This window comes from Oncorhynchus masou, chromosome 29, assembly GCF_036934945.1.
Source record: "Oncorhynchus masou masou isolate Uvic2021 chromosome 29, UVic_Omas_1.1, whole genome shotgun sequence".
Classification (NCBI taxonomy): domain Eukaryota; kingdom Metazoa; phylum Chordata; class Actinopteri; order Salmoniformes; family Salmonidae; genus Oncorhynchus; species Oncorhynchus masou.
Genome location: NC_088240.1, coordinates 10,136,621 through 10,164,238, shown reverse-complemented (window position 1 = coordinate 10,164,238; position 27,618 = coordinate 10,136,621). Strand labels below are relative to the sequence as shown.

Sequence of the window (27,618 nt, the reverse complement as noted above, 5' to 3'; positions counted from 1 at the left end):
AATTATATGCATAGTCGAGCATCTTTTTGTGACAAAATATCTTGTTTAAAACGGGAACGTTTTTCATCCAAAAATGAAATTGCGCCCCCAGAGTTTCAAGAGGTTAATGTCCCTTTGGTAGGATAATTGTAATCATAGGTCATACATTTTAACTTCCAATGATTGCATGTTAGCAAGTAGAATTGATGGCAGTGGGAGTATACTCGTTCGCCTATGGATTCTCAAAAGGCATCCCGATCTGCGTCCTCTTTTCCTCTGTCTTTTCTTCTCACAAATGACGGAGATCTGTGCCTGTTCCCAGGACAACAGTATATCTTTCTCGCCGGACTCGTTAAAGGAAAATCTTCTTCCAGCTCGTGGTGAGTAATCCCAGTTCTGATGTCTAGAAATTATTTTCAGTCATAGCAGCAACATTATGTACAAAATAACTTAAAAAATAAATTACAAAAAACGCAAAACAAAATAGCACACTTGGTTAAAACCTCTTGATACTACCCATCCCGGATCCGGGATCGTGAATACAGCCTCATGCTCATTACCATAACGCAACGTTAACGATTTCTGAAAATCGCAAATGAAATTAAATAAATATGCCTGCTCTCAAGCTTAGCCTTTTCTTAACAACACTGTCATCTCAGATTTTCAAAATATGCTTTTGAACCATAGCAAATCAAGCATTTGTGTAAGAGTATTGCAAGCTAGCTTAGCATTTTGCGTAGCATTTAGCACGCAACATTTTCACAAAAACCAGAACCAAATAAATAAAATAATTTACCTTTGAAGAACTTCGGATGTTTTCAATGAGGAGAGTCTCAGTTACATAGCAAATGTTCAGTTTTTCCTGAAAGAATCTTTGTGTAGGAGAAATCGCTCCGTTTTGTACATCACATTTGGAATACCGAAACGAACCGAAAATTCAGTCACCAAAACGTCAAACTTTTTCCAAATTAACTCCATAATATCGACCGAAACATGGCAAACGTTGTTTAGAATCAATCCTCAAGGTGTTTTTTCACATATCTCTTCATTGATATGCCGTTCGTGGAAGCCTGCTTTCGTCTCAGAATCCCATGGAAAAATACCAGCAGCTGAAAATGACGCACCAATTTCGATGGAGGACACCCGGCGGACACCTGGCAAATGTAGTCTCTTATGGTCAATCTTCCAATGATATGCCTACAAATACGTCACAATGCTGCAGACACCTTGGGGAAACGACAGAAAGGGCAGGCTCATTCCTCTCGCATTCACAGCCATATAAGGAGACAATGAAAAACAGAGCCTCAAAAATCCTGCTCATTTCCTGGTTGCAGTTTCATCTTGGTTTTGCCTGTAGCTCCTGTTCTGGGGCACTCACAGACAATATCTTTGCAGTTCTGGAAACTTCAGAGTGTGTTCTTTCCAAAGCTATCAATTATTTGCATAGTCGAGCATCTTTTTGTGACAAAATATTGCGCTTAAAACGGGCACGTCTTTTTATCCAAAAATGAAATACTGCCCCTAGAGTTCCAAGAGGTTTTAAGGGCATGTAAAACGTCAGCCATCCTCTTTGGCGCGATCTTTGGGTGGTGTGATGTTATGATGATGTGGGAATGTTAAGTGAAAGACAAAGTGCTGTACAGTCTGACAGGGCAGTATTGACAGACACTATACTGTACAGTCTGACAGGGCAGTAATGACAGACACTATACTGTACAGTCTGACAGGGCAGTAATGACACACTATAAATCAAATCAAATCAAATTATTTGTCACATACACATGGTTATACTGTACATCCTTGTAACAGTGCACAACAAAATGTATTTGGATGTTGTGCATACGCACTCGTGCGAACAGAAAGAGAAATGTTTCCATAGAAAGGCTAAATAATGTACAAAGTGTAACTCGTAAAAAACTAATGTCAGAAAACACACTTTTTTTTATCGTAGATACTGTGAATGGAGCAATTTTGATCCTGATTCCAAATGCTATCCTGGAATTGATCTCAGTTTGTTCAATGAGTAACAATGAATAAAATGTGAGTGTTAGGTAAAAAAAAAGTCTGTCGATGTGCACTTCAACAAGGCTCTTAACCCCAATCACTCCTGTAAGTTTTATTTATTTATTTCACCTTTATTTAACCAGGTAGGCAAGTTGAGAACAAGTTCTCATTTACAATTGCGACCTGGCCAAGATAAAGCAAAGCAGTTCGACACATACAACGACAGAGTTACACATGGAGAAAAACAAACATACAGTCAATAATACAGTATAAACAAGTCTATATGCGATGTGAGCAAATGAAGTGAGATAAGGGAGGTAAAGGCAAAAAAAGGCCATGGTGGCAAAGTACATACAGTATAGCAAGTAAAACACTGGAATGGTAGATTTGCAATGGAAGAATGTGCAAAGTAGAAATAAAAATAATGGGGTGCAAAGGAGCAAAATAAATAAATTAAATACAGTAGGGAAAGAGGTAGTTGTTTGGGCTAAAATATAGGTGGGCTATGTACAGGTGCAGTAATCTGTGAGCTTCTCTGACAGTTGGTGCTTAACGCTAGTGAGGGAGATAAGTGTTTCCAGTTTCAGTGCTTTTTGTAGTTCGTTCCAGTCATTGGCAGCAGAGAACTGGAAGGAGAGGCGGCCAAAGAAAGAATTGGTTTTGGAGGTGACTAGAGAGACATACCTGCTGGAGCGTGTGCTACAGGTGGGAGATGCTATGGTGACCAGCGAGCTGAGATAAGGGGGGACTTTACCTAGCAGGGTCTTGTAGATGACATGGAGCCAGTGGGTTTGGCGACGAGTATGAAGCGAGGGCCAGCCAAAGAGAGCGTACAGGTCGCAATGGTGGGTAGTATATGGGGCTTTGGTGACAAAACGGATTGCACTGTGATAGACTGCATCCAATTTGTTGAGTAGGGTATTGGAGGCTATTTTGTAAATGACATCGCCAAAGTCAATGATTGGTACGATGGTCAGTTTTACAAGGGTATGTTTGGCAGCATGAGTGAAGGATGCTTTGTTGCGAAATAGGAAGCCAATTCTAGATTTAACTTTGGATTGGAGATATTTGATATGGGTCTGGAAGGAGAGTTTACAGTCTAACCAGACACCTAAGTATTTGTAGTTGTCCACGTATTCTAAATCAGAGCCGTCCAGAGTAGTGATGTTGGACAGGCGGGTAGGTGCGGGTAGCGATCGGTTGAAGAGCATGCATTTAGTTTTACTTGTATTTAAGAGCAATTGGAGGCCACGGAAGGAGAGTTGTATGGCATTGAAGCTTGCCTGGAGGGTTTTTAACAGTGTCCAAAGAAGGGACAGAAGTATACAGAATGGTGTCGTCTGCGTAGAGGTGGATCAGAGACTCACTAGCAGCAAGAGCAACCTCATTGATGTATACAGAGAAGAGAGTCGGTCCAAGAATTGAACCCTGTGGCACGCCCATAGAGACTGCCAGAGGTCCGGACAGCAGACCCTCCGATTTAGTTAGTTGGTGAAATAGGCGAGGCAATCATTTGAGAAACCAAGGCTGTCGAGTCTGCCGATGAGGATGTGGTGATTGACAGAGTCGAAAGCCTTGGCCAGATCAATGAACACGGCTGCACAGTAATGTTTCTTATCGATGGCGGTTAAGATATCATTTAGGACCTTGAGTGTGGCTGAGGTGCACCCATGACCAGCTCTGAAACCAGATTGCATAGCAGAGAAGGTATGGTGAGATTCGAAATGGTCGGTAATCTGTTTGTTGACTTGGCTTTCAAAGACCTTAGAAAGGCATGGTAGGATAGATATAGGTCTGTAGCAGTTTGGGTCAAGAGTGTCCCCTCTTTGAAGAGGGGGATGACCGCAGCTGCTTTCCAATCTTTGGGGATCTCAGACGACACGAAAGAGAGGTTGAACAGGCTAGTAATAGGGGTGGCAACAATTTTGGCAGATAATTTTAGAAAGAAAGGGTCCAGATTGTCTAGCCCGGCTGATTTGTAGGGGTCCAGATTTTGCAGCTCTTTCAGAACATCAGCTGAACGGATTTGGGAGAAGGAGAAATGGGGAAAGCTTGGGCGAGTTGCTGTGGGGGGTGCAGTGCTGTTGACCGGGGTAGGAGTATCCAGGTGGAAAGCATGGCCAGCCGTAGAAAAATGCTTATTGAAATTCTCAATTATGGTGGATTTATCAGTGGTGACAGTTTCCTATCTTCAGTGCAGTGGGCAGCTGGGAGTAGGTGTTCTTATTCTCCATGGACTTTACAGTGTCCCAGAACTTTTTTGAGTTAGTGTTGCAGGAAGCAAACTTCTGCTTGAAAAAGCTAGCCTTGGCTTTTTTAACTGCCTGTGTATAATGGTTTCTAGCTTCCCTGAACAGCCGCATATCACGGGGTTGTTCGATGCTAATGCAGAACGCCATAGGATGTTTTTGTGTTGGTTAAGGGCAGTCAGGTCTGGGGAGAACCAAGGGCTATATCTGTTCCTGGTTCTACATTTCTTGAATGGGGCATGTTTATTTAAGATGGTTAGGAAGGCATTTAAAAAAAATATCCAAGCATCCTCTACTGACGGGATGAGATCAATATCCTTCCAGGATACCCCGGCCAGGTCGATTAGAAAGGGCTGCTCGCTGAAGTGTTTCAGGGAGCGTTTTACAGTGATGAGTGGGGGTCGATTGACCGCTGACCCATTACGGATGCAGGCAATGAGGCAGTGATCCCTGAGATCTTGGTTGAAGACAGCAGAGGTGTATTTAGAGGGCAAGTTGGTTAGGATGATATCTATGAGGGTGCCCTGTTTAAGGCTTTGGGGAGGTACCTGGTAGGTTCATTGATAATTTGTGTGAGATTGAGGGCATCAAGTTTAGATTGTAGGATGGCTGGGGTGTTAAGCATGTTCCAGTTTAGGTCGCCTAGCAGCACGAGCTCTGAAGATAGATGGGGGGCAATCAGTTCACATATGGTGTCCAGAGCACAACTGGGGGCAGAGGGTGGTCTATAGCAGACTGCAACGGTGAGAGACTTGTTTTTAGAGAGGTGGATTTTTAAAAGTAGAAGTTCAAATTGTTTGGGTACAGACCTGGATAGTAGGAGAGAACTCTGCAGGCTATCTTTGCAGTAGATTGCAACACCACCCCCTTTGGCAGTTCTATCTTGTCTGAAAAGGTTGTAGTTTGGAATTAAAATTTCAGAATATTTGGTAGTCTTCCTAAGCCAGGATTCAGACACAGCTAGAACATCCAGGTTGGCAGAGTGTGCTAAAGCAGTGAATAGAACACACTTAGGGAGGAGGCTTCTAATGTTAACATGCATGAAACCAAGGCTATTACGGTTACAGAAGTCGTCAAAAGAGAGCGCCTGGGGAATAGGAGTGGGGCTAGGCACTGCAGGGCCTGGATTCACCTCTACATCGCCAGAGGAACAGAGGAGGAGTAGAATTTATTTTTTATTTTTATTTCACCTTTATTTAACCAGGTAGGCTAGTTGAGAACAAGTTCTCATTTACAACTGCGACCTGGCCAAGATAAAGCATAGCAGTGTGAACAGACAACACAGAGTTACACATGGAGTAAACAATTAACAAGTCAATAACACAGTAGAAAAAAAAGGGGAGTCTATATACAATGTGTGCAAAAGGCATGAGGAGGTAGGCGAATAATTACAATATTGTAGATTAACACTGGAGTGATAAATGATCATGTACAGGTAGAGATATTGGTGTGCAAAAGAGCAGAAAAGTAAATAAATAAAAACAGTGTGTATGAGATGATGAGGTAGGTGAAAATGGGTGGGCTATTTACCAATATATTATGTACAGCTGCAGCAATCGGTTAGCTGCTCAGATAGATGTTTGAAGTTGGTGAGGGAGATAAAGGTCTCCAACTTCAGCGATTTTTGCAATTCGTTCCAGTCACAGGCAGCAGAGTACTGGAACGAAAGGCGGCCGAATGAGGTGTTGGCTTTAGGGATGATCAGTGAGATACCCATCCGTGGCACGCGCTCCAGCAGGTGTGTTGCCATCGTGACCAGTGAACTGAGACAAGGCGGAGCTTTACCTAGCATGGCCTTGTAGACGACCTGGAGCCAGTGGGTCTTGCGACGAATATGTAGCGAGGGCCAGCCGACTAGAGCATACAAGTCGCAGTGGTGGGTAGTATAAGGTGCTTTAGTGACAAAACGGATGGCACTGTGATAAACTTCATCCAGTTTGCTGAGAAGAGTGTTGGAAGCAATTTTGTAGATGACATCGCCGAAGTCGAGGATCGGTAGGATAGTCAGTTTAACTAGGGTAAGCTTGGCAGCGTGAGTGAAGGAGGCTTTGTTACGGAATAGAAAGCCGACTCTTGATTTGATTTTCGATTGGAGATGTTTGATATGGGTCTGGAAGGAGAGTTTGCAGTCTAGCCAGACACCTAGGTACTTATAGGTGTCCACATATTCAAGGTCGGAACCATCCAGTGTGGTGATGCTAGTCGGGCATGCGGGTGCAGGCAGCGATCGGTTGAAAAGCATGCATTTGGTTTTACTAGCGTTTAAGAGCAGTTGGAGGCCACGGAAGGAGTGTTGTATGGCATTGAAGCTCGTTTGGAGGTTAGATAGCACAGTGTCCAATGACGGGCCGAAAGTATATAGAATGGTGTCGTCTGCGTAGAGGTGGATCAGGGAATCGCCCGCAGCAAGAGCAACATCATTGATATATACAGAGAAAAGAGTCGGCCCGAGAATTGAACCCTGTGGCACCCCCATAGAGACTGCCAGAGGACCGGACAGCATGCCCTCCGATTTGACACACTGAACTCTGTCTGCAAAGTAATTGGTGAACCAGGCAAGGCAGTCATCTGAAAAACCGAGGCTACTGAGTCTGCCGATAAGAATATGGTGATTGACAGAGTCGAAAGCCTTGGCAAGGTCGATGAAGACGGCTGCACAGTACTGTCTTTTATCGATGGCGGTTATGATGTCGTTTAGTACCTTGAGGTGGCTGAGGTGCACCCGTGACCGGCTCGGAAACCAGATTGCATAGCGGAGAAGGTACGGTGGGATTCGAGATGGTCAGTGACCTGTTTGTTGACTTGGCTTTCGAAGACCTTAGATAGGCAAGGCAGAATGGATATAGGTCTGTAACAGAATAAGGGTGCGGCTGAAAGCAATAAGAATTGGTCGTCTAGAACGTCTGGAACAGAGAGTAAAAGGAGGTTTCTGGGGGCGATAAAATAGCATCAAGGTATAATGTACAGACAAAGGTATGGTAGGATGTGAATACAGTGGAGGTAAACCTAGGTATTGAGTGATGAAGAGAGAGATATTGTCTCTAGAAACATCATTGAAACCAGGAGATGTCATTGAATGTCTGGGTGGTGGAACTAATAGGTTGGATAAGGTATGGTGAGCAGGACTAGAGGCTCTACAGTGAAATAAGCCAATAAACACTAACCAGAACAGCAATGGTCAAGGCATATTGACATTAAGGAGAGGCATGCTTAGTCGAGTGATCAAAAGGGTCCAGAGTGGAGAGGTTGGTTGGGGGTCACGGCGATCCAGACAGCCAGCCAGGCCATCGGTAGCAAGCTAGCATAAGATGGACGTCTGTTATTAGCCACCTCTTGCGCTCCGTCAGTAGATTAGTGGGGTAAGTCACTCTGGATAAGAGCTTCTGCTGAAATGTAAACATGTACACTAGCGATAATCCAGGGTGATACTGTAAATCAAATTTTAATGCCCTCTCTTTGTAATTTGGAGATCAACAGATGAACTCACTCATGTTGAAAATTTGATTCAGAGGTAACACAAGGCTTTTTAATTTATCTGGACCATGATGGCAGCTCATATCCAGACAAACTGTAAAACAACGTATCAGAGGTGTTTAAACTGAACTTAGCTTAACTCCTCTGACCGGCAGGAAAATGAGGCAGCTGGACAAATAATACAGGGACATGTGCCTTGTAACAATGATAGACAACTAGCATTTTTATGGGGATGGAAGATTGTATTAAATGCCTTATGAGCCTGTTACTGTAAGTTCCATATATGGAACATACTGTATATTAATGACATTCATCTACAGGTATACAGAGGTTATATACAAAAGGAAAAACAGAGCTGTTCCCTGAAAAATATTTGGCTCATCATTATATAGCTACTGTCTTCTGAAAAGCTGCATTCCCTTTGACAGGGAAATGATTTATGAGTATTTCTCTGCTAATGGTTCCTGCAAAGGGCACTGCCTTAATGTCATTTTAACACTTGTGAATGTTACCTAGCCTATGACATTTCCCCTAGCTGTAGATGTGAACCACTGCTTGCATGGCTGCTTTGCCCAGTAAACAGACGCATTGACGTGACGAAGAGTTTGCATACCAAGCAATCTCATTGTCAGCTTTGACTTGAGGTAATTTACTGTTTCACTGCATTGAACAACCTTATCGATGCATTTGTGCTGCAATCACCGTACCTACAGTGTACTCTCATCTAGGTTTAAGCTTACAAGGCATTAGACTGCTGCTGTCCTATGTACAATACATAGTCCATGAACATTGGTAATTTAAAAAAAATGTCTACATACTGTTGAATCCACTTCATATGTTTATGTACTGCATTCTAGTCAAGGCTCATCCTATTTAACTACTGACGTACAAACCTTTTCTAATTATATACTCCCTCCATACTGTATATATATATATATACAGTGCCTTGCGAAAGTATTCGGCCCCCTTGAACTTTGCGACCTTTTGCCACATTTCAGTCGCTGTAAGTTAATAGCGCCACCTTTTGCTGTGATTACAGCTGTAAGTCGCTTGGGGTATGTCTCTATCAGTTTTGCACATCGAGAGACTGAATTTTTTTTCCATTCCTCATTGCAAAACAGCTCGAGCTCAGTGAGGTTGGATGGAGAGCATTTGTGAACAGCAGTTTTCAGTTCTTTCCACAGATTCTCGATTGGATTCAGGTCTGGACTTTGACTTGGCCATTCTAACACCTGAATATGTTTATTTTTGAACCATTCCATTGTAGATTTTGCTTTATGTTTTGGATCATTGTCTTGTTGGAAGACAAATCTCCATCCCAGTCTCAGGTCTTTTGCAGACTCCATCAGGTTTTCTTCCAGAATGGTCCTGTATTTGGCTCCATCCATCTTCCCATCAATGTTAACCATCTTCCCTGTCCCTGCTGAAGAAAAGCAGGCCCAAACCATGATGCTGCCACCACTATGTTTGACAGTGGGTATGGTGTGTGTTGCTTTTACGCCAAACATAACGTTTTGCATTTTTGCCAAAAAGTTCAATTTTGGTTTCATCTGACAAGAGCACCTTCTTCCACATGTTTGGTGTGTCTCCCAGGTGGCTTGTGGCAAACTTTAAACAACACTTTTTATGGATATCTTTAAGAAATGGCTTTCTTCTTGCCACTCTTCCATAAAGGCCAGATTTGTGCAATATACGACTGATTGTTGTCCTATGGACAGAGTCTCCCACCTCAGCTGTAGATCTCTGCAGTTCATCCAGAGTGATCATGGGCCTCTTGGCTGCATCTCTGATCAGTCTTCTCCTTGTATGAGCTGAAAGTTTAGAGGGACGGCCAGGTCTTGGTAGATTTGCAGTGGTCTGATACTCCTTCCATTTCAATATTATTGCTTGCACAGTGCTCCTTGGGATGTTTAAAGCTTGGGAAATCTTTTTGTATCCAAATCCGGCTTTAAACTTCTTCACAACAGTATCTCGGACCTGCCTGGTGTGTTCCTTGTTCTTCATGATGCTCTCTGCGCTTTTAACGGACCTCTGAGACTATCACAGTGCAGGTGCATTTATACGGAGACTTGATTACACACAGGTGGATTGTATTTATCATCATTAGTCATTTAGGTCAACATTGGATCATTCAGAGATCCTCACTGAACTTCTGGAGAGAGTTTGCTGCACTGAAAGTAAAGGGGCTGAATTATTTTGCACGCCCAATTTTTCAGTTTTTGATTTGTTAAAGTTTGAAATATCCAATAAATGTCGTTCCACTTCATGATTGTGTCCCACTTGTTGTTGATTCTTCACAAAAAATACAGTTTTATATCTTTATGTTTGAAGCCTGAAATGTGGAAAAAGGTCGCAAAGTTCAAGGGGGCCGAATACTTTAGACACTAATGCTAGACACTAATGTACTTGTCCTCTTGCTCAGTTATGCACCGGGTCCTCCCACTCCTCTTTCTATTCTGGTTTGAGCCAGTTTGCCCTGCTCTGTGAAGGGAGGAGTACACAGAGCTGTACAAGATCTTTGGTTTCTTGGCAATTTCTCACATGGAATAGCCTTAATTTCTCAGAATAAGAATAGACTGACAATTTTCAGAGGAATGTCTTTGTTTCTGGTCATTTTGAGCCTGTAATTGAACCCACAAATGCTGATGCTCCAGATACTCAACTAGTCTAAAGATCGCCAGTTTTATTGCTTCTTTATTCATAACAACAGTTTTCAGATGTGCTGACATAATTGCAAAATGGTCAATCAGCACCTTTAACTTCTTGAAACTCCCCAACCCGGATCCGGGTTTGTGACTAAAGCCTCAGGCTCATTAGCATAACGCAACGTTAACGATTTCTGAAAATCGCAAATAAAATTAAAATAATGCGTTTGCTCTCAAGCTTAGCCTTTTCTTAACAACACTGTCATCTCAGATTTTCAAAATATGCTTTTGAACCATAGAAATTGACTAATTTGTGTAAGAGTATGCAAAGCTAGCATAGCATTTTGTGTAGCATGTAGCACGCAACATTTTCACAAAAACCAGATAACCAAATAAATAAAATCATTTACCTTTGAAGAGCTTCTGATGTTTTCAATGAGGAGGCTCTCAGTCACATACCAAATGCGCAGTGTTTCCTGAAAGCGTCTGTGTGTAGGAGAAATCGTTCCGTTTTCTACATTGCGTCTGGCTACCGAAACGAACCGAAAATGCAGTCACCTACAACGTGAAACTTTTTCCGGATTAACTACATAATATCGACCGAAACATGGCAAACGTTGTTTGGAATCAATCCTCAAGGTGTTTTTTCACATATCTCTTCATTGACATGCAGTTCGTGGAAGCTTGCTTTCCTCTCTGTATCGCATGGAAAAATACTGGCAGGTGACTTTTGCGCACCAATTTCGGCGCAGGACACCGGGCGGACACGTGGTAAATGTGGTCTGTTATGGTCAATCTTCCAATGATCTGCCCACAAATACGTCACAATGCTGCAGACACCTTGGGGAAACGACAGAAAGGGTTGACTCATTCCTCTTGCGTTCACAGCCATATAAGGAGATCATGAAAAACAGAGCCTCAAAAATCCTTGTCATTTCCTGGATGCCATCTCATCTTGGTTTTGCCTGAAGCTCACGTTATAGGGCACGCACAGAGAAGATCTTTGTATTTCTGGACACGTCAGAGTATTTTCTTTCGAACGGTAGCAATTATATGCATAGTCGAGCATCTTTTTGTGACAAAATATCTTGTTTAAAACGGGAACGTTTTTCATCCAAAAATGAAATTGCGCCCCCAGAGCATCAACAGGTTAACACAGGAGTGATGATTGCTGATAATGGGCCTCTGTACGCCTATGTAGATATTCCATTAAAAATCAGCAGTTTCCAATTTTGCATTTCTGTTTGTCACATGTCTGTGGAACTTGTTCAGTTTATGTCTCAGTTGTTGAATCTTGTTATGTGCATACAAATATTTACACATTTTAAGTTTGCTGAAAATAAATGTAGTTGACAGTGAGAGGATGTTTATTTTTTTGCTGAGTTTATACTTAATTTTATTCTGAACCTTGCTAGTTCTAATAATTCTATATTTCTTAATTCCTTTATTTTATTTGGGGGGATTTGGGTGTTGTTAGCATTTTGTGTACACGACCAATCACCATTTTATTTGATTGAGCAATTAGCAGTGGTGCTCTTGTCAGTTTGACCTTTTGAGTTGTCCTCTGGAAGTAGGAGGAGTCACCTTTTGGTATAGTTGTGAGGCATCACTCGTGTAGCATCAATAAAGGTTGAACATTTCTTGAAAATATGATTAAAAACGGCCATGAGATGGGTGCAACATAAAATGGGAAACCATCATCGACTGTTTAGGCAAAATTCTTTACTGTCATCAGTTTCCTCATTACCCTAAAGGTGATGACTGTTGGAAATATGAAGTGCTATGGAACACAAGAACAGCCCCCACTCCCCACTCTATTCACTGGAGTCCTATTCACTGGCATTAACGAAGAAAACTCCCCTCGTTGTATTGCATTGTGTCGGAAGAGATTGTTGGAGGAGATCCATTGTATTTTCTTTTACCCTTAATGATGAACCATTTGTGTCCGTCCACTTCATTTAATTAAAACGGATATCTGGAGTACGGACATCTAAATACTGCTGGAGGTATTTTAGACTTCAGTCCCCCGAGGACTACTGATTGATCCAACAAAACTCTGAATTAGACAAATGTGAGATTAATTGGCCATTGTTTTCCTGTAAGGGCCCAGTTCCGGTGATGGCTACTGTCCAGCCTGGCCCATGGGAACATTAGCTGTGTAATTCATTACAGTGAATGGGTGAGATAATGAGCTCAGACTTGGACTTGGTCTGTCTGGAACTTCTGATGGCTTTACTACTAACTGTGTTTCTGAGTTCTAAGTTCACACAAAGCACTAGCTTTGATGTTCTAGTATTGTTTGATAACTTTCAAAAACGTTGAAATATGTTTGAGTGTGTCTGGAGTGTGAAATGGGGTGTTCGAGCCCTGAATGCTGATTGGCTGACAACCGTGGTATGTCAGACCATATACCACTGGTATGACAAAACATTTATTTTAACTGCTCTAATTACGTTGGTCAGCAGTTTATAATAGCAATAAGGTAACTTGGGGGGGTTGTGGTAGATGGGCAATATACCATGGCTAAGGGCTGTATCCAGGCACTCGGTGTTGTGCCTAAGGACAGCCCTTAATTAAATGTAAGCTATGTACTGTATATGTTCAGAACCAGTCTGTCTTTAGTAGTAGTGAAGCACTGAGATGCATCGTCCCCCCTAAAGTCTTCATCAGGCACCTCTTTCAACATGACAGGTGACCCTAAAGCTGTCACCGAGTTAGACTGCTGAGGAAACGCGCCACACAAGCTGACCTTCAGGCTCTCAGATGCATCCTCTCACGCCCATGCCACTTTATTTACGCCGTCTAATATTTTATGCCCCGGTGCCAGTCCATTATTTTAGTGACTTTACAGTCCACCTTTTTAACGTTTATATAAGGTGGGCACGGAGAGGTGGGGCTGCCTCTATTAATCAAGATTGGGTGCTGACACACAGAAAAACTGTCTGGGCTACCTGCCTTCACCGCAGTGAGTCCAGGACCTACCCCCATTCATAGTTAGAATGTACAGTTCCTTAGCAGGGGGGCTGGGTACAAAATCTCCCATCAAGAGAGAACCACCAAGAGCTTGATCTCACTCATTTACTCTTTGATGTTAAGTAGTATGGTGGGGATGGGAGCTCGTGCTTAGCAGACGGGACAGCTGTGTTGGTCAGGGCTGTTGTGGCTAGTATGGTATAGGTACTGGTATGGCTCTGGTATAGTTACTGGTATGGCTATGGCATGGTTACCGCTATGGCATGGTTAAATCAAATTTTATTTGTCACATACACATGGTTAGCAGATGTTAATGTGAGTGTAGCGAGTGTAGCGAAATACCAGTAACCGATATAGTTACTGGTATGGCTATGGTATAGTTACCGATATAGTTATTGGTATGGCTATGGTATAGCTACCGATATAGTTATTGGTATGGCTATGGCATTGTTACCGATATAGTTACTGGTATGGCTATGGCATGGTTACCGATTATAGTTACTGGTATGGCTATGGTATAGCTACCGATATAGTTATTGGTATGGCTATGGTATAGCTACCGATATAGTTACTGGTATGGCTATGGTATAGCTACCGATATAGTTATTGGTATGGCTATGGCATTGTTACCGATATAGTTACTGGTATGGCTATGGCATGGTTACCGATTATAGTTACTGGTATGGCTATGGTATAGTTACCGATATAGTTACTGGTATGGCTATGGTATAGTTACCGATATAGTTACTGGTATGGCTATGGTATAGTTACTGGTATGGCTATGGTATAGTTACCGATATAGTTACTGGTATAGTTACCTGTAGCTATGGTATAGTTACTGGTATGGCTATGGCATGGTTACCGGTATAGTTACTGGTATGGCTATGGTATAGTTACCAATATATTTACTGGTATGGCTATGGTATAGTTACCGGTATAGTTACTGGTATGGCTATGGCATGGTTACCGATATAGTTACTGGTATGGCTATGGCATGGTTACCGATATAGTTACCGGTATAGCTATGGTATAGTTACTGGTATGGCTATGGTATACATTTACATTTACATTTAAGTCATTTAGCAGACGCTCTTATCCAGAGCGACTTACAAATTGGATAGTTACTGGTATGGCTATGGCATGGTTACCGGTATAGTTACTGGTATGGCTATGGTATAGTTACCGATATAGTTACTGGTATGGCTATGGTATAGTTACCGGTATAGTTACTGGTATGGCTATGGTATAGGTACCGGTATGGTATAGGTACCGGTATAGTTACTGGTATGACTATGGTATAGGTACCGGTATAGTTACTGGTATGGCTATGGTATAGGTACCGGTATAGTTACTGGTATAGTTACTGGTATAGCTATGGTATAGGTACTGGTATGGCTCTGGTATAGTTACTGGTATGGCTATGGCATGGTTACCTCTATGGCATGGTTAAATCAAATTTTATTTGTCACATACACATGGTTAGCAGATGTTAATGTGAGTGTAGCGAGTGTAGCGAAATACCAGTAACCGATATAGTTACTGGTATGGCTATGGTATAGTTACCGATATAGTTATTGGTATGGCTATGGCATTGTTACCGATATAGTTACTGGTATGGCTATGGCATGGTTACCGATATAGTTACTGGTATGGCTATGGTATAGTTACTGGTATGGCTATGGTATAGTTACCGATATAGTTACTGGTATGGCTATGGTATAGTTACCGGTATAGTTACTGGTATGGCTATGGTATAGGTACCGGTATGGCTATTGTATAGTTACTGTTATGGCTATGGTATAAGTACCGGTATAGTTACTGGTATGGCTATGGTATAGTTACCGGTATAGTTACCGGTATAGCTATGGTATAGTTACTGGTATGGCTATGGTATAGTTACTGGTATGGCTATGGCATGGTTAACGGTATAGTTACTGTTATGGCTATGGTATAGTTGCTGGTATGGCTATGGTATAGTTACCGATATAGTTACTGGTATGGCTATGGCATGGTTACCGATATAGTTACTGGTATGGCTATGGTATAGTTACCGGTATAGTTACTGGTATGGCTATGGTATAGGTCCCAGTATAGTTACTGGTATGGCTATGGTATAGGTACCGGTATGGCTATGGTATAGGTACCGGTATAGTTACTGGTATGGCTATGGTATAGGTACCGGTATAGTTACTGGTATGGCTATGGTATAGGTACCGGTATGGCTATGGTATAGGTACCGGTATAGTTACTGGTATGGCTATGGTATAGGTACCGGTATAGTTACTGGTATGGCTATGGTATAGGTACCGGTATGGCTATGGTATAGGTACCGGTATAGTTACTGGTATGGCTATGGTATAGGTACCGGTATAGTTACCGGTATAGCTATGGTATAGTTACTGGTATGGCTATGGTATAGTTACTGGTATGGCTATGGTATAGTTACCGGTATAGTTACTGGTATGGCTATGGCATGGTTACCGATATATAGTTACTGGTATGGCTATGGCATGGTTACCGATATAGTTACCGGTATAGCTATGGTATAGTTACTGGTATGGCTATGGTATAGTTACTGGTATGGCTATGGCATGGTTACCGGTATAGTTACTGGTATGGCTATGGTATAGTTACCGATATAGTTACTGGTATGGCTATGGTATAGTTACCGGTATAGTTACTGGTATGGCTATGGCATGGTTACCGATATAGTTACTGGTATGGCTATGGTATAGTTGCTGGTATGGCTATGGTATAGTTACCGGTATAGTTACTGGTATGGCTATGGTAAGGAATACCTAGGATAGGATAAGGATAAGTAATCCTTCTCACCCCCCCCCCCTTAAATGATTTAGATGCACTATTGTAAAGTGGCTGTTCCACTGGATGTCAGAAGGTGAATTCACCAATTTGTAAGTCGCTCTGGATAAGAGCGTCTGCTAAATGACTTAAATGTAAATGTAAATGTGGTATAGGTACCGGTATAGTTACTGGTATGGCTATGGTTTAGGTACCGGTATAGTTACCGGTATAGCTATGGTATAGTTACTGGTATGGCTATGGTATAGTTACTGGTATAGTTACCGGTATAGTTACTGGTATGGCTATGGTATAGTTACTGGTATGGTTATGGTATAGTTACCGGTATAGTTACTGGTATGGCTATGGCATGGTTACCGATATAGTTACCGGTATAGCTATGGTATAGTTACCGGTATAGCTATGGTATAGTTACTGGTATGGCTATGGTATAGTTACTGGTATGGCTATGGCATGGTTACCGGTATAGTTACTGGTATGGCTATGGTATAGTTACCGATATAGTTACTGGTATGGCTATGGTATAGTTACCGGTATAGTTACTGGTATGGCTATGGCATGGTTACCAATATAGTTACTGGTATGGCTATGGTATAGTTGCTGGTATAGTTACTGGTATGGCTATGGTATAGTTGCTGGTATGGCTATGGTATAGTTACCGGTATAGTTACTGGTATGGCTATGGTATAGTTACTGGTATGGCTATGGTATAGGTACCGGTATGGCTATGGTATAGTTACTGGTATGGCTATGATATGGATACTGGTATGGCTATGGTATAGTTACCGGTATAGTTACTGGTATGGCTATGGTATAGTTACTGGTATGGCTATGGTATAGTTACCGGTATAGTTACTGGTATGGCTATGGTATAGTTACCGGTATAGTTACTGGTATGGTTATGATATGGATACTGGTATGGCTATGATATAGTTACCGGTATAGTTACTGGTATGGCTATGGTATAGTTACCGGTATAGTTACTGGTATGGCTATGGTATAGTTACCGGTATAGCTATGGTATAGTTACCGGTATAGCTATGGTATAGTTACCGGTATAGCTATGGTATAGTTACTGGTATGGCTATGGTATAGTTACCGGTATAGTTACTGGTATGGCTATGGTATTGTTACTGGTATGGTATAGGTAATGGTATGACTATGGTATAGTTACTGGTATGGTATAGTGGCTGGTATGGCATGGTTACCGGTATGGCTATGGTATAGTTACCGGTATAGTTACTGGTATGGTTACTGGTATGGTATAGGTACTGGTATGGTTACTGGTATAGTTACCGGTATGGCTATGGTATGTTTACTGGTATAGGTACTGGTATGGTTACTGGTATGGTTACTGGTATGGCTATGGTATAGATACTGGTATGGCTATGGTATAGTGGCTGGTATGGTATAGGTCATCTATTTTATGAACATTTGTAAGATTCTTGTTTGTTAAAAATAGACGGAGACCAGTCTTTTCAGTAATAGGTAACAGAATTTATTCTCGGAGCGCGCTGCCACGTTACCACGAGCAACAGTTTATACACAATAACATGACGTCATTTCATTGCTTAACAGAATCCCCTCCTCTCGACCAGGACAAAGGGAACTTTAAAAGTTCATTCTGACCCCCCCAGCACATACACAGGTCACACAACACAACTTAATTAACTTTTGACCCCTCAACATTATCGATCACCACTTAGCTGACAGTTCTAATTAACAGAAAATCTAGGAATGCACTCACTGTCTTATCTAAAACACCCCAGAGCTCAGTTTCGTCGGTTCAACCATAGGTTAACTACATTATCTGTTTACTTAATCCACAACCCATTCGTTTCTTCCTAGTTGGGATGGTGTTCATTAACTTTAATTACTCCTTGTCCGTGTCACACAATCCCTTCTTATGAACTCATATTGTTAATCAGATATAATAAAACAGAGTATAAGTTTACTTAGTTACAGTTCCATTTAAAATTATTTGTTCAGTCATTTAATCATAATTTTCCTAACAATAGGTATGGTATAGGTACTGGTATGGCTATGGTATAGGTATACTGGTATGGTATAGTGTCTGGTATGGTATAGGTACTGGTATAGTTACTGCTATAGCTATGGTATAGTTACCGGTATGGCTATGGTATAGGTACTGGTATGGCTATGGCTATGGTATAGATACTGGTATGGTAAAGTGGCTGGTATGGTATAGGTACTGGTATAGTTACTGGTATGGCTATGGTATAGATACCAGTATGGCTATGGTATAGGTACCGGTATGGCTATGGTATAGGTACCGGTATGGCTATGGTATAGGTACCGGTATGGCTATGGTATAGGTACCGGTATGGCTATGGTATAGGTACCGGTATGGCTATGGTATAGGTACCGGTATGGCTATGGTACAGGTACCGGTATGGCTATGGTACAGGTACCGGTATGGCTATGGTATAGGTACCGGTATGGCTATGGTATAGGTACCGGTATGGTATAGGTACCGGTATGGTATAGGTACCGGTATGGCTATGGTATAGGTACCGGTATGGCTATGGTATAGGTACCGGTATGGCTATGGTATAGGTACCGGTATGGCTATGGTATAGGTACCGGTATGGCTATGGTATAGGTACCGGTATGGCTATGGTATAGGTACCGGTATGGCTATGGTATAGTTACTGGTATGGCTATGGTATAGTTACTGGTATGGCTATGGTATAGTTACCGGTATGGCTATGGTATAGTTACCGGTATAGTTACTGGTATGGCTATGGTATAGTTACCGGTATAGTTACTGGTATGGCTAGGGTATTGTTACTGTAATTTACATCCCAGGCTTGTTGAGAAAGGTTCTATATTGACCAGGCTCTACAGGTTTAGTGTGTTTCAAGGTTATTGTCAGGTGTATTTGGTTTGAGCTTCATTGAGAAGAAGCAGTGGAGAAATGGGGGTGACATTATTGCACCATACAAGACTATCAGTCCCTGAAGGAAGAGAGTGCATGAGATATTCCATTCTCGCTTTGGATTTCATTACTTCTTTAATGTTTAGTCTTGTACTCAATGTCAAAGAAATAATAGTGTTAGGAGTCACGAGGCAAACAGTTCATTACGTCAGTGCAATGCGCCAGCCTTTAGGAATGAAAGAGAAAATCTTAGATGTATGAGCTCGGAGACTGAGCCCCAGTAATGAATAATCATCTTAAATATTTGTATTCTTCGACTGCCTTTACAATATAATTCCAATAATGTTAAGTTAGCTGTAGCCGTTTCCTAAGGGTTCAGACACACCTCTGAAGATAATTTGCGAACCGAGTACTGAACGATCTGCAGACGAACACTAGATCCACATTCGGTGTGATGTGTGCGAGCTTTAAGATGTTTAAAGTTACTTTTGTTTGATTGTTTCTTAGATTTCCTTGATTGATTCTTTTTTTATGATAAGAAAATAAAGAACCTTTTATTCATGTTTTTGTTTGGTCTAAAGTTTTGTTTTGACTCCTGGTTGTCTTTAAAAAAATGTTTTACAATTGTAAAGGGACTTTAGGTCCTTGAAAAGCCCAGTTGTTGTTGTTGATATTGTTGTTATTTAAAATAGGAAAATAGTGATTAATGGATGTTAACCACATCTATTTTCAATGAGAGCCCACTGTGATATCTCTTTTCAGATAAATCCTGGATGCACACTCCAGATGCGCTGGCAAAGCATTACATACCCTACAATGCCAAGGTAATAACCCTTTTCCAGCAATCAAGATAATGTTCCCTCACAAAGGACTGGAAGTTAGATATAAAATAGGTTTCACCTTACACTGAAACAGATTGATGTTCAGCATGTTTCACCTTACACTGATACAGATTGATGTTCAGTATGTTTCACCTTACACTGATACAGATTGATGTTCAGTATGTTTCACCTTACACTGAAACAGATTGATGTTCAGTATGTTTCACCTTACACTGATACAGATTGATGTTCACTGAAACAGATTGATGTTCAGTATGTTTCACCTTACACTGATACAGATTGATGTTCAGTATGTTTCACCTACACTGAAACACTGATGCAGATTGATGTTCAGCATGTTTCACACTGATACAGATTGATGTTACACTGATGACAGATTGATGTTCAGCATGTTTCACCTTACACTGATACAGATTGATGTTCAGCATGTTTCACCTTACACTGATGCAGATTGATGTCCAGCATGTTTCACCTTACACTGATGCAGATTGATGTTCAGCATGTTTCACCTTACACTGATACAGATTGATGTCCAGCATGTTTCACCTTACACTGATGCAGATTGATGTTCAGCATGTTCCACCTTACACTGATGCAGATTGATGTTCAGCATGTTCCACCTTACACTGATGCAGATTGATGTTCAGCATGTTCCACCTTACACTGATGCAGATTGATGTTGAATATGCCACCATACTTATAGAACCTATTCAGTGGGCATATACATAATTTCAGTGTCTATTTTTGATTTACATTTGGTTGAATTGTCAACTAACGTGAATTCAACATGAAATCAACAGAAACATTCACCAAGTCATTGGATTTACTTTAAAAGTTGGGTGAAAAAAAGACACAATTCCCTTTAGTTGATTACTTTTTAGAAATCCAATCAGTTTTTCACATTGATTCTTAACTTGATTCAATATCATCACATTAAATTGTTTTTGTTGAAATTATGTGGAAACAAAGTTTTTTCAACCAGTTTTTGCACTGTGGGTAGGCCTTGAAAAAGTCAAGTTTACTTGGGAAAAATTCTCTGATTGTTTTCTGTTACACACTGGTTTTAACTATGGCTTTGTCCAAAATAAAAATAAAAACACTCAATAGGAACCTATTGAGTTTTCCATATCTCTGAACAAGGTGTCTGCTTCAGACTGCAATACAGTCAAAGAGCACAAACAAACACAGGCAGCCTAGAAACATTTCCTTACTGACTGCAAACATAGCAGTAGATTTGGACTGGAAACAGACCGTTACTAAACAACGGATTTGTTTAGTCTTCTTTGTCTTTTCTTATGCGGCACACACCTTAAAAGCCAACTCTTGGGAACAGAGTATCCTGTCTCGGCTGTTTTCTGCTGTGCTTCAACCAAAGACTACCCTCTTATTTGAGGCAGAGAGCCCGTCAGTGAGCATCCAGCGCCTCCAGAGATGTCTCATTGAAGTGAAGCAAAAGGCTAAAGTACTGCCACATCTGCTGCCGCTGTAGACTGGAACATTACATAAGGCAGTGGGTGAGAGTGAGGTGCAGCAGGGAACTGTACCTGTACCAATGAACTCCCCAAGGTGATGGGTCTCAGAAGGCATCGGGTCAATAATGAGTCACTCAGTCCCATGTAACGCATCTGTCATTCGCTGCATCCCACTAGCATAACCCGACTGAGCTCACGTGTCCTTGAGTGCAGACAGCATTTGTTACAGCAGTGTGAAACGCTTACACCATTTGAAGCTGGGGCCCATCCGTCTTTGCGTTCTATTGATAGGAGAGTGAAGGTTTTTTTTTTGTACATTGTTTGTCCAGATTTTTGGCATCGTTTGCGCAGATTTTTGGCATCGTTTGCGCAGATGTTTGGCATCGTTTGCGCAGATGTTTGGCATCGTTTGCGCAGATTTTTGGCATCGTTTGCGCAGATTTTTGGCATCGTTTGCGCAGATTTTTGGCATCGTTTGCGCAGTTTTTTGGCATCGTTTTGCGCAGTTTTTTGGCATCGTTTTGCGCAGATGTTTGGCATCGTTTGCGCAGATGTTTGGCATCGTTTGTCCATTGTTCACCCACTGTGTGTTCTGTATTGGAATGAAATGAGGAAGGAAGGAAGTGGGCACACTCATTGACCAGTGTACAGTGTGGGCAGAACTACTGATATCCATGACTTGAATGTTGAAACAACTGTTACATAATTCATCAACATAACATGATGTATCTTAGCAAACATGCCATATGTTTATAGAAGACCCTTGATGTTACTCCATATCATGTTGAAACAGCATGTTGCCTTTTACATGGGAGGCCCTAGCAGAGGAATGTCCAGACTCATAACTTAACCAGGCGAGCCGAAAACAAAAGTATGAAAATGTATGCACTCATTACTGTAAATCGCTCTGGATAGCAGCGTCTGCTAAATGACAAATGTAAATGAGCCATATTGGCAGAGCAACTGTTTCCATGGATAGATGAAGCTTTGGTCTGAAGGTCCTTGGCTCCATCTGTTGGAGAAAAACATGTCCTGCAAACCCTCCCGCATAACTCTTTTGTTTCTTTGACACACTACATTGTGAGGGATTCATAGAAACTGTAACAGTTTTATAGTGCGTTAAAATTGCATCATAAATCTGTATAGTTTTATGCCTAAAGTAAACTGGCACTTTAATTTTCCCTTTTTATTCTAGTTTCTTGGAAACACAGAAGTTGACCAACCGAAAGGCACAGAGATTGTTAAGGAAGCAGTTAGAAAGTTAAAGGTAAGTTAGCTATAAACTTTGTTTCCTTGGCAACCTCAATTAAAGCTGTATTTCAGAACTTTTTCACCTAAGGACGAGTATAAAGAGGCTGTCCGAAATTGGACTTGATTGGACATAAATGTGAACTCCATGTTGGGCATCTCTACGGCCACCAGCAACGACCTTATACATTTAGGTTGGTTTTCATTTCCAGATGTTAATCCCCTAAAAATGAAGATTTTATGGTTTTACTGTAATTCAGACATATTGAACCATACTGTTTACATTCTAGACAGAAATCAAGGTAAAGTATTAGCGATTAGCCTCCAAGTTCTACCCTGTTTTTGAGATCTGAGGGTGTGTGAAAAAGCATGCGGCATACCCAGGAATTTACCCAATTTGTACCCAGAAATGTACTATTGCATTGATATCATAATTATTTACTAGTCAACTAAAAATATATCTGCTTGTAGCTAACCTCATTTTGGTATCTTTAGAAATATGGATTTTCCTAAAGCGAGAGTTCAGCCAGCTGTGCTGACACTGGTCTCCTTTGCTCTGCCTCACTCTGCTCTTTGCATGTTACCTTCTCTGCTGTTTTCTTCTACCAACATTTCCATTGTGAGGCCATTCAAGAGGAAACTTGTTTTCATACCAATCCACTCCTATCTTAACTTTGCTGTATGGCTGTTCAGTGAATGGGTCAAAATATCTGAGTCATCATTGGTCAACGCCAGAGCCTATCAGTACAGCTCTCCCGGTCATGTGCCACATCTCTCCTTTGATCTTCTTATCTTCCCTTTTTCTCCTTTATTTTCTGAACCTTACCTTTTTTAAAAAAAAGGGTTGCAAATTAAGTCATATAATTAAAATCTTGACACAAGATTCAATGGATCTGAAGTGTGGAGTTCAGGTCAGACCAAGGTAAGAGCATTGAACACAGTCTTACTTTGGGGACTCAGCGTCTTCCTGCAATTGTCCAACTCCACACTTTACAGACACTGATTATAGTCTTTCTTTTCTATTTGTTGTCTCACCATATATCCCTGAAAGGGCTCTGCTCTCTTTATATGCAGTATATGCAACCCTAAATTGGTTCATTGTTTTTGGGGATAAGCAAAAATAATATTAATGCACTCAGAAAATTAGTGAGTGTTCATAGTCTGGAGAAAAAAAAGCTCAGATCACATAATTGATACTCAACCTTATTCAAAAAAGAATTTCACTGTGTTGGAAGAATGCCATTAGGGTCCTTAACCGGTTCCTTAAAAAATAGGGTCCTTAACCGGTTATCATTATTGCATGATATGACTTCTAATAATAGACTGTACATTTCCGAATGAGCCAGGGCAAGTCAGATTACCATTATACTGGTAGTACATACATTACCATTATACTGGTAGTACATACATTACCATTATACTGTTAATACATACATTACCATTATACTGTTCAAGCATACATTACCATTATACTGTTCATGCATACATTACCATTATACTGTTCATGCATACATTACCATTATACTGTTCATGCATACATTACCATTATACTGTTCATGCATACATTATCATTATACTGTTTGTGCATGCATTACCATTATACTGTTAATGCATGCATTACCGTTATACTGTTAATGCATACATTACCGTTATACTGTTAATGCATACATTACCGTTATACTGTTAATGCATACATTACCGTTATACTGTTCATGCATACATTACCGTTATACTGTTCATGCATACATTACCGTTATACTGTTTGTGCATACATTACCATTACCATTATGCAGTTAATACATACATTACCATTATACTGTTCATGCATACATTACCATTATACTGTTCATGCATACATTACCATTATACTGTTTGTGTATACATTACCATTACCATTATACAGTTAATACATACATAACCATTATACTGTTAATACATACATTACCATTATACTGTTAATACATACATTACCATTATACTGTTAATACATACATTACCATTATACTGTTAATACATACATTACCATTATACTGTTCATGCATACATTACCATTATACTGTTCATGCATACATTACCATTACCATTATACTGTTCGTACATTACCATTATACTGTTTGTGCATACATTACCATTATACTGTTTTTGCATGCATTACCATTATAGTGTTCTTGCATACATTACCATTACCATTATACAGTTAATACATACATTACCATTATACTGTTCATGCATACATTACCATTATACTGTTTATACATACATTACCATTATACTGTTTGTGCATACATTACCATTATACTGTTCATGCATACATCACCATTACCATTATGCAGTTAATACATACATTACCATTATACTATTCATGCATACATTACCATTATACTGTTCATGCATACATTACCATTACCATTATACTGTTCATGCATACATTACCATTACCATTATACTATTCGTGCATACATTACCATTATACTGTTTGTGGATACATTACCATTATACTGTTCGTGGATACATTACCATTAGCATTATACAGTTAATACATACATTACCATTATACTTTTCATGCATACATTACCATTATACTGTTCATGCATACATTACCATTACCATTATACAGTTAATACATACATTACCATTATACTATTCATGCATACATTACCAGTATACTGTTCATGCATACATTATCATTATACTGTTCATGCATACATTACCATTATACTGTTTGTGCATACATTACCATTATACTGTTCATGCATACATTACCATTACCATTATACAGTTAATACATACATTACCATTATACTTTTCATGCATACATTACCAGTATACAGGTAATACATACATTACCATTCATGCATACATTACCATTATACAGTTAATGCATACATTACCATTATGCTGTTCATGCATACATTACCATTATACTGTTCATGCATACATTACCATTATACAGTTAATACATACATTACCATTATACTATTCGTACATACATTACCATTATACTGTTCGTGCATACATTACCATTATACTGTTCATGTACTCTTTCTACTCTTTGTAGTTTCAAAGGCATATCAAGAAGTCAGAGGGACAGAAGACACAAAAAGTGGAATTACAAATCTCCATTTACGGAGTAAAGATCTTAGATCCCAAGACAAAAGTAAGTCAACTAAACATGGCATGGATTTTAAATAAATGCTCCAACGTTCTTTTTTTGTATGCGTATTAATGGAAGCATTCACGTGAAGTGTTATCAAGAAGGTGTTGTCTCAAACGGAAGTGTTTCTGTTTTATTTTCAGGGTGTCCAGTACAACTGCCAGTTGCATAGGATATCCTTCTGTGCAGATGACAAGACTGATAAAAGGATATTCACCTTCATCTGCAAAGACTCCGAATCAAACAAACACCTCTGCTACGTGTTTGACAGTGAAAAATGCGTAAGAAATGCACACTTTGAGAGTAAAAAAAAATACACACCGAGAGTTTTGAGTTCATGTTCCACACCATCAGTTGTTGATCCAGCTATATGTGTCATCAACCCCTAGTAAATAATACAGGAACTGACCTTCTAAAATTAAGAATTTGTTCTGGTTACCCATGACCATTTTATAAAGAGTTTTGTAAAAAAGTCACGGAGGATGCTGTTGTCTTCCAGGCAGAGGAGGTAACACTCACTATTGGCCAGGCGTTTGACTTGGCCTACAAGAAGTTCCTCGAGTCTGGTGGGAAAGATGTGGAGACACGGAAACAGATAGGAACCTTACAGAAAAGAGTAAGATTCAACTGTTGGACAAGTGACTGCTCCTTTATATGGGATAGGGATTGAAGATATTGTACACCTCCATACTAATGATATTGATATTAACAGGCGATTCCCATATCAGGTGTAGGTAGCTCTAAAACAATTCTAAAACGAGCATGTTTATTTTTCACAGATTCAAGAACTGGAAACGGAAAATTCTGGGCTTAAGAAGCAGCTTTGGGAACTGGAAGAGCAATTGATGATTGCTCCTGTACCACCAGTAAGAACTGCATGGACAGCCCTTCCAGTCTCTAGACTTCCCTAAGTAACCCATATTACCCAGTGTAAGATGTCTGTCATGCTGTGTGTGAACTAACAAGCCACTTTCAGTCTTCCACTAAATTGTCTGCATGTGATCTTTTCACAGCAGCTGCACATAAACTCTACTAACGAGGCCTACATGCTCTCAAGACCCTCCTCGCTCTTCTGGTGTCACAATCTGACGTCCTTCTCGTGTCTCGAGATCTCCTCGGTCACACTCACCCCTATGAGCTCGCCCGAGTCCAACCTCTCGGCAGGCCTACTAACCCCTCCTCCGGCTAAGTCAGCTCTCCTCCCAAAGCCTGCCGACGGGTGCAGCATCCCCCGGCCTCGCGTACTGTACAACTAGCTTTGTCTTTCAGCCTTTCTTTCTTCAGTTCTAGTTCACTTTCTTCTAATTAACAACAGTTCATTTTGGCTGATATTTTTCGAACAGTAGGCAATTCAGATACATATAGAGAATGTTTAATAAGACTTAAGTCTCAATTAGTTGATTTCATCTGTCTTTATATTAGGACTACAGTCGGACTTGAAATGCATATTCATAACTCAGACTTCAGAATGTAGGTCCGAGTACTACTGCTCATTGGAATGAACCAATACCTTGTACACTCACAGGCTGGCAGCATCTCCTTGAAACCCCCGATGTCCACAGACGTTTTTGACATGGTTCCCTTCTCTGCTGTCACACCCCTGGTGCCAATTCCCGCAAGCAACGGCACACCCCCTCCCCCCACTACATCTCCTCCAGACATGAGTGAGAACTGCTCTGGTTACCTTACAGTTCAAGGATGACAGTGAGAGTTAGAATTGAACCACACACAGAGTAAGGCATAAACCATGGGTCGTGGTGATTAGCGAGAATTTATTTTAGGTTACACTTTATAATAACTGTCATGAATAATGTTTATATATACTTAATAAGGTTACACTTTATAATAACTGTCATGAA

The 27,618-nt window shown here is 40.6% G+C and overlaps 1 protein-coding gene across 8 annotated transcripts in view; it reads left to right on the top strand.

Moving 5' to 3' along the window:
• Positions 1–27,618, top strand: part of LOC135518971 (PTB domain-containing engulfment adapter protein 1) — a 224,257-nt gene that overhangs the window by 189,095 nt on the left and 7,544 nt on the right. For 6 of the 8 annotated variants that reach the window (XM_064943961.1, XM_064943960.1, XM_064943964.1 and 3 more), the window contains 8 exons: positions 19,806–19,867; positions 22,553–22,624; positions 25,664–25,762; positions 25,903–26,040; positions 26,259–26,375; positions 26,539–26,625; positions 26,773–27,000; positions 27,285–27,423. In XM_064943961.1, the coding sequence (XP_064800033.1) occupies positions 19,806–19,867; positions 22,553–22,624; positions 25,664–25,762; positions 25,903–26,040; positions 26,259–26,375; positions 26,539–26,625; positions 26,773–27,000; positions 27,285–27,423 (942 nt within the window). The remainder of the gene's footprint in view (positions 1–19,805; positions 19,868–22,552; positions 22,625–25,663; positions 25,763–25,902; positions 26,041–26,258; positions 26,376–26,538; positions 26,626–26,772; positions 27,001–27,284; positions 27,424–27,618) is intronic. The other 2 variants (XM_064943966.1, XM_064943965.1) reach the window with 1 other exon arrangement.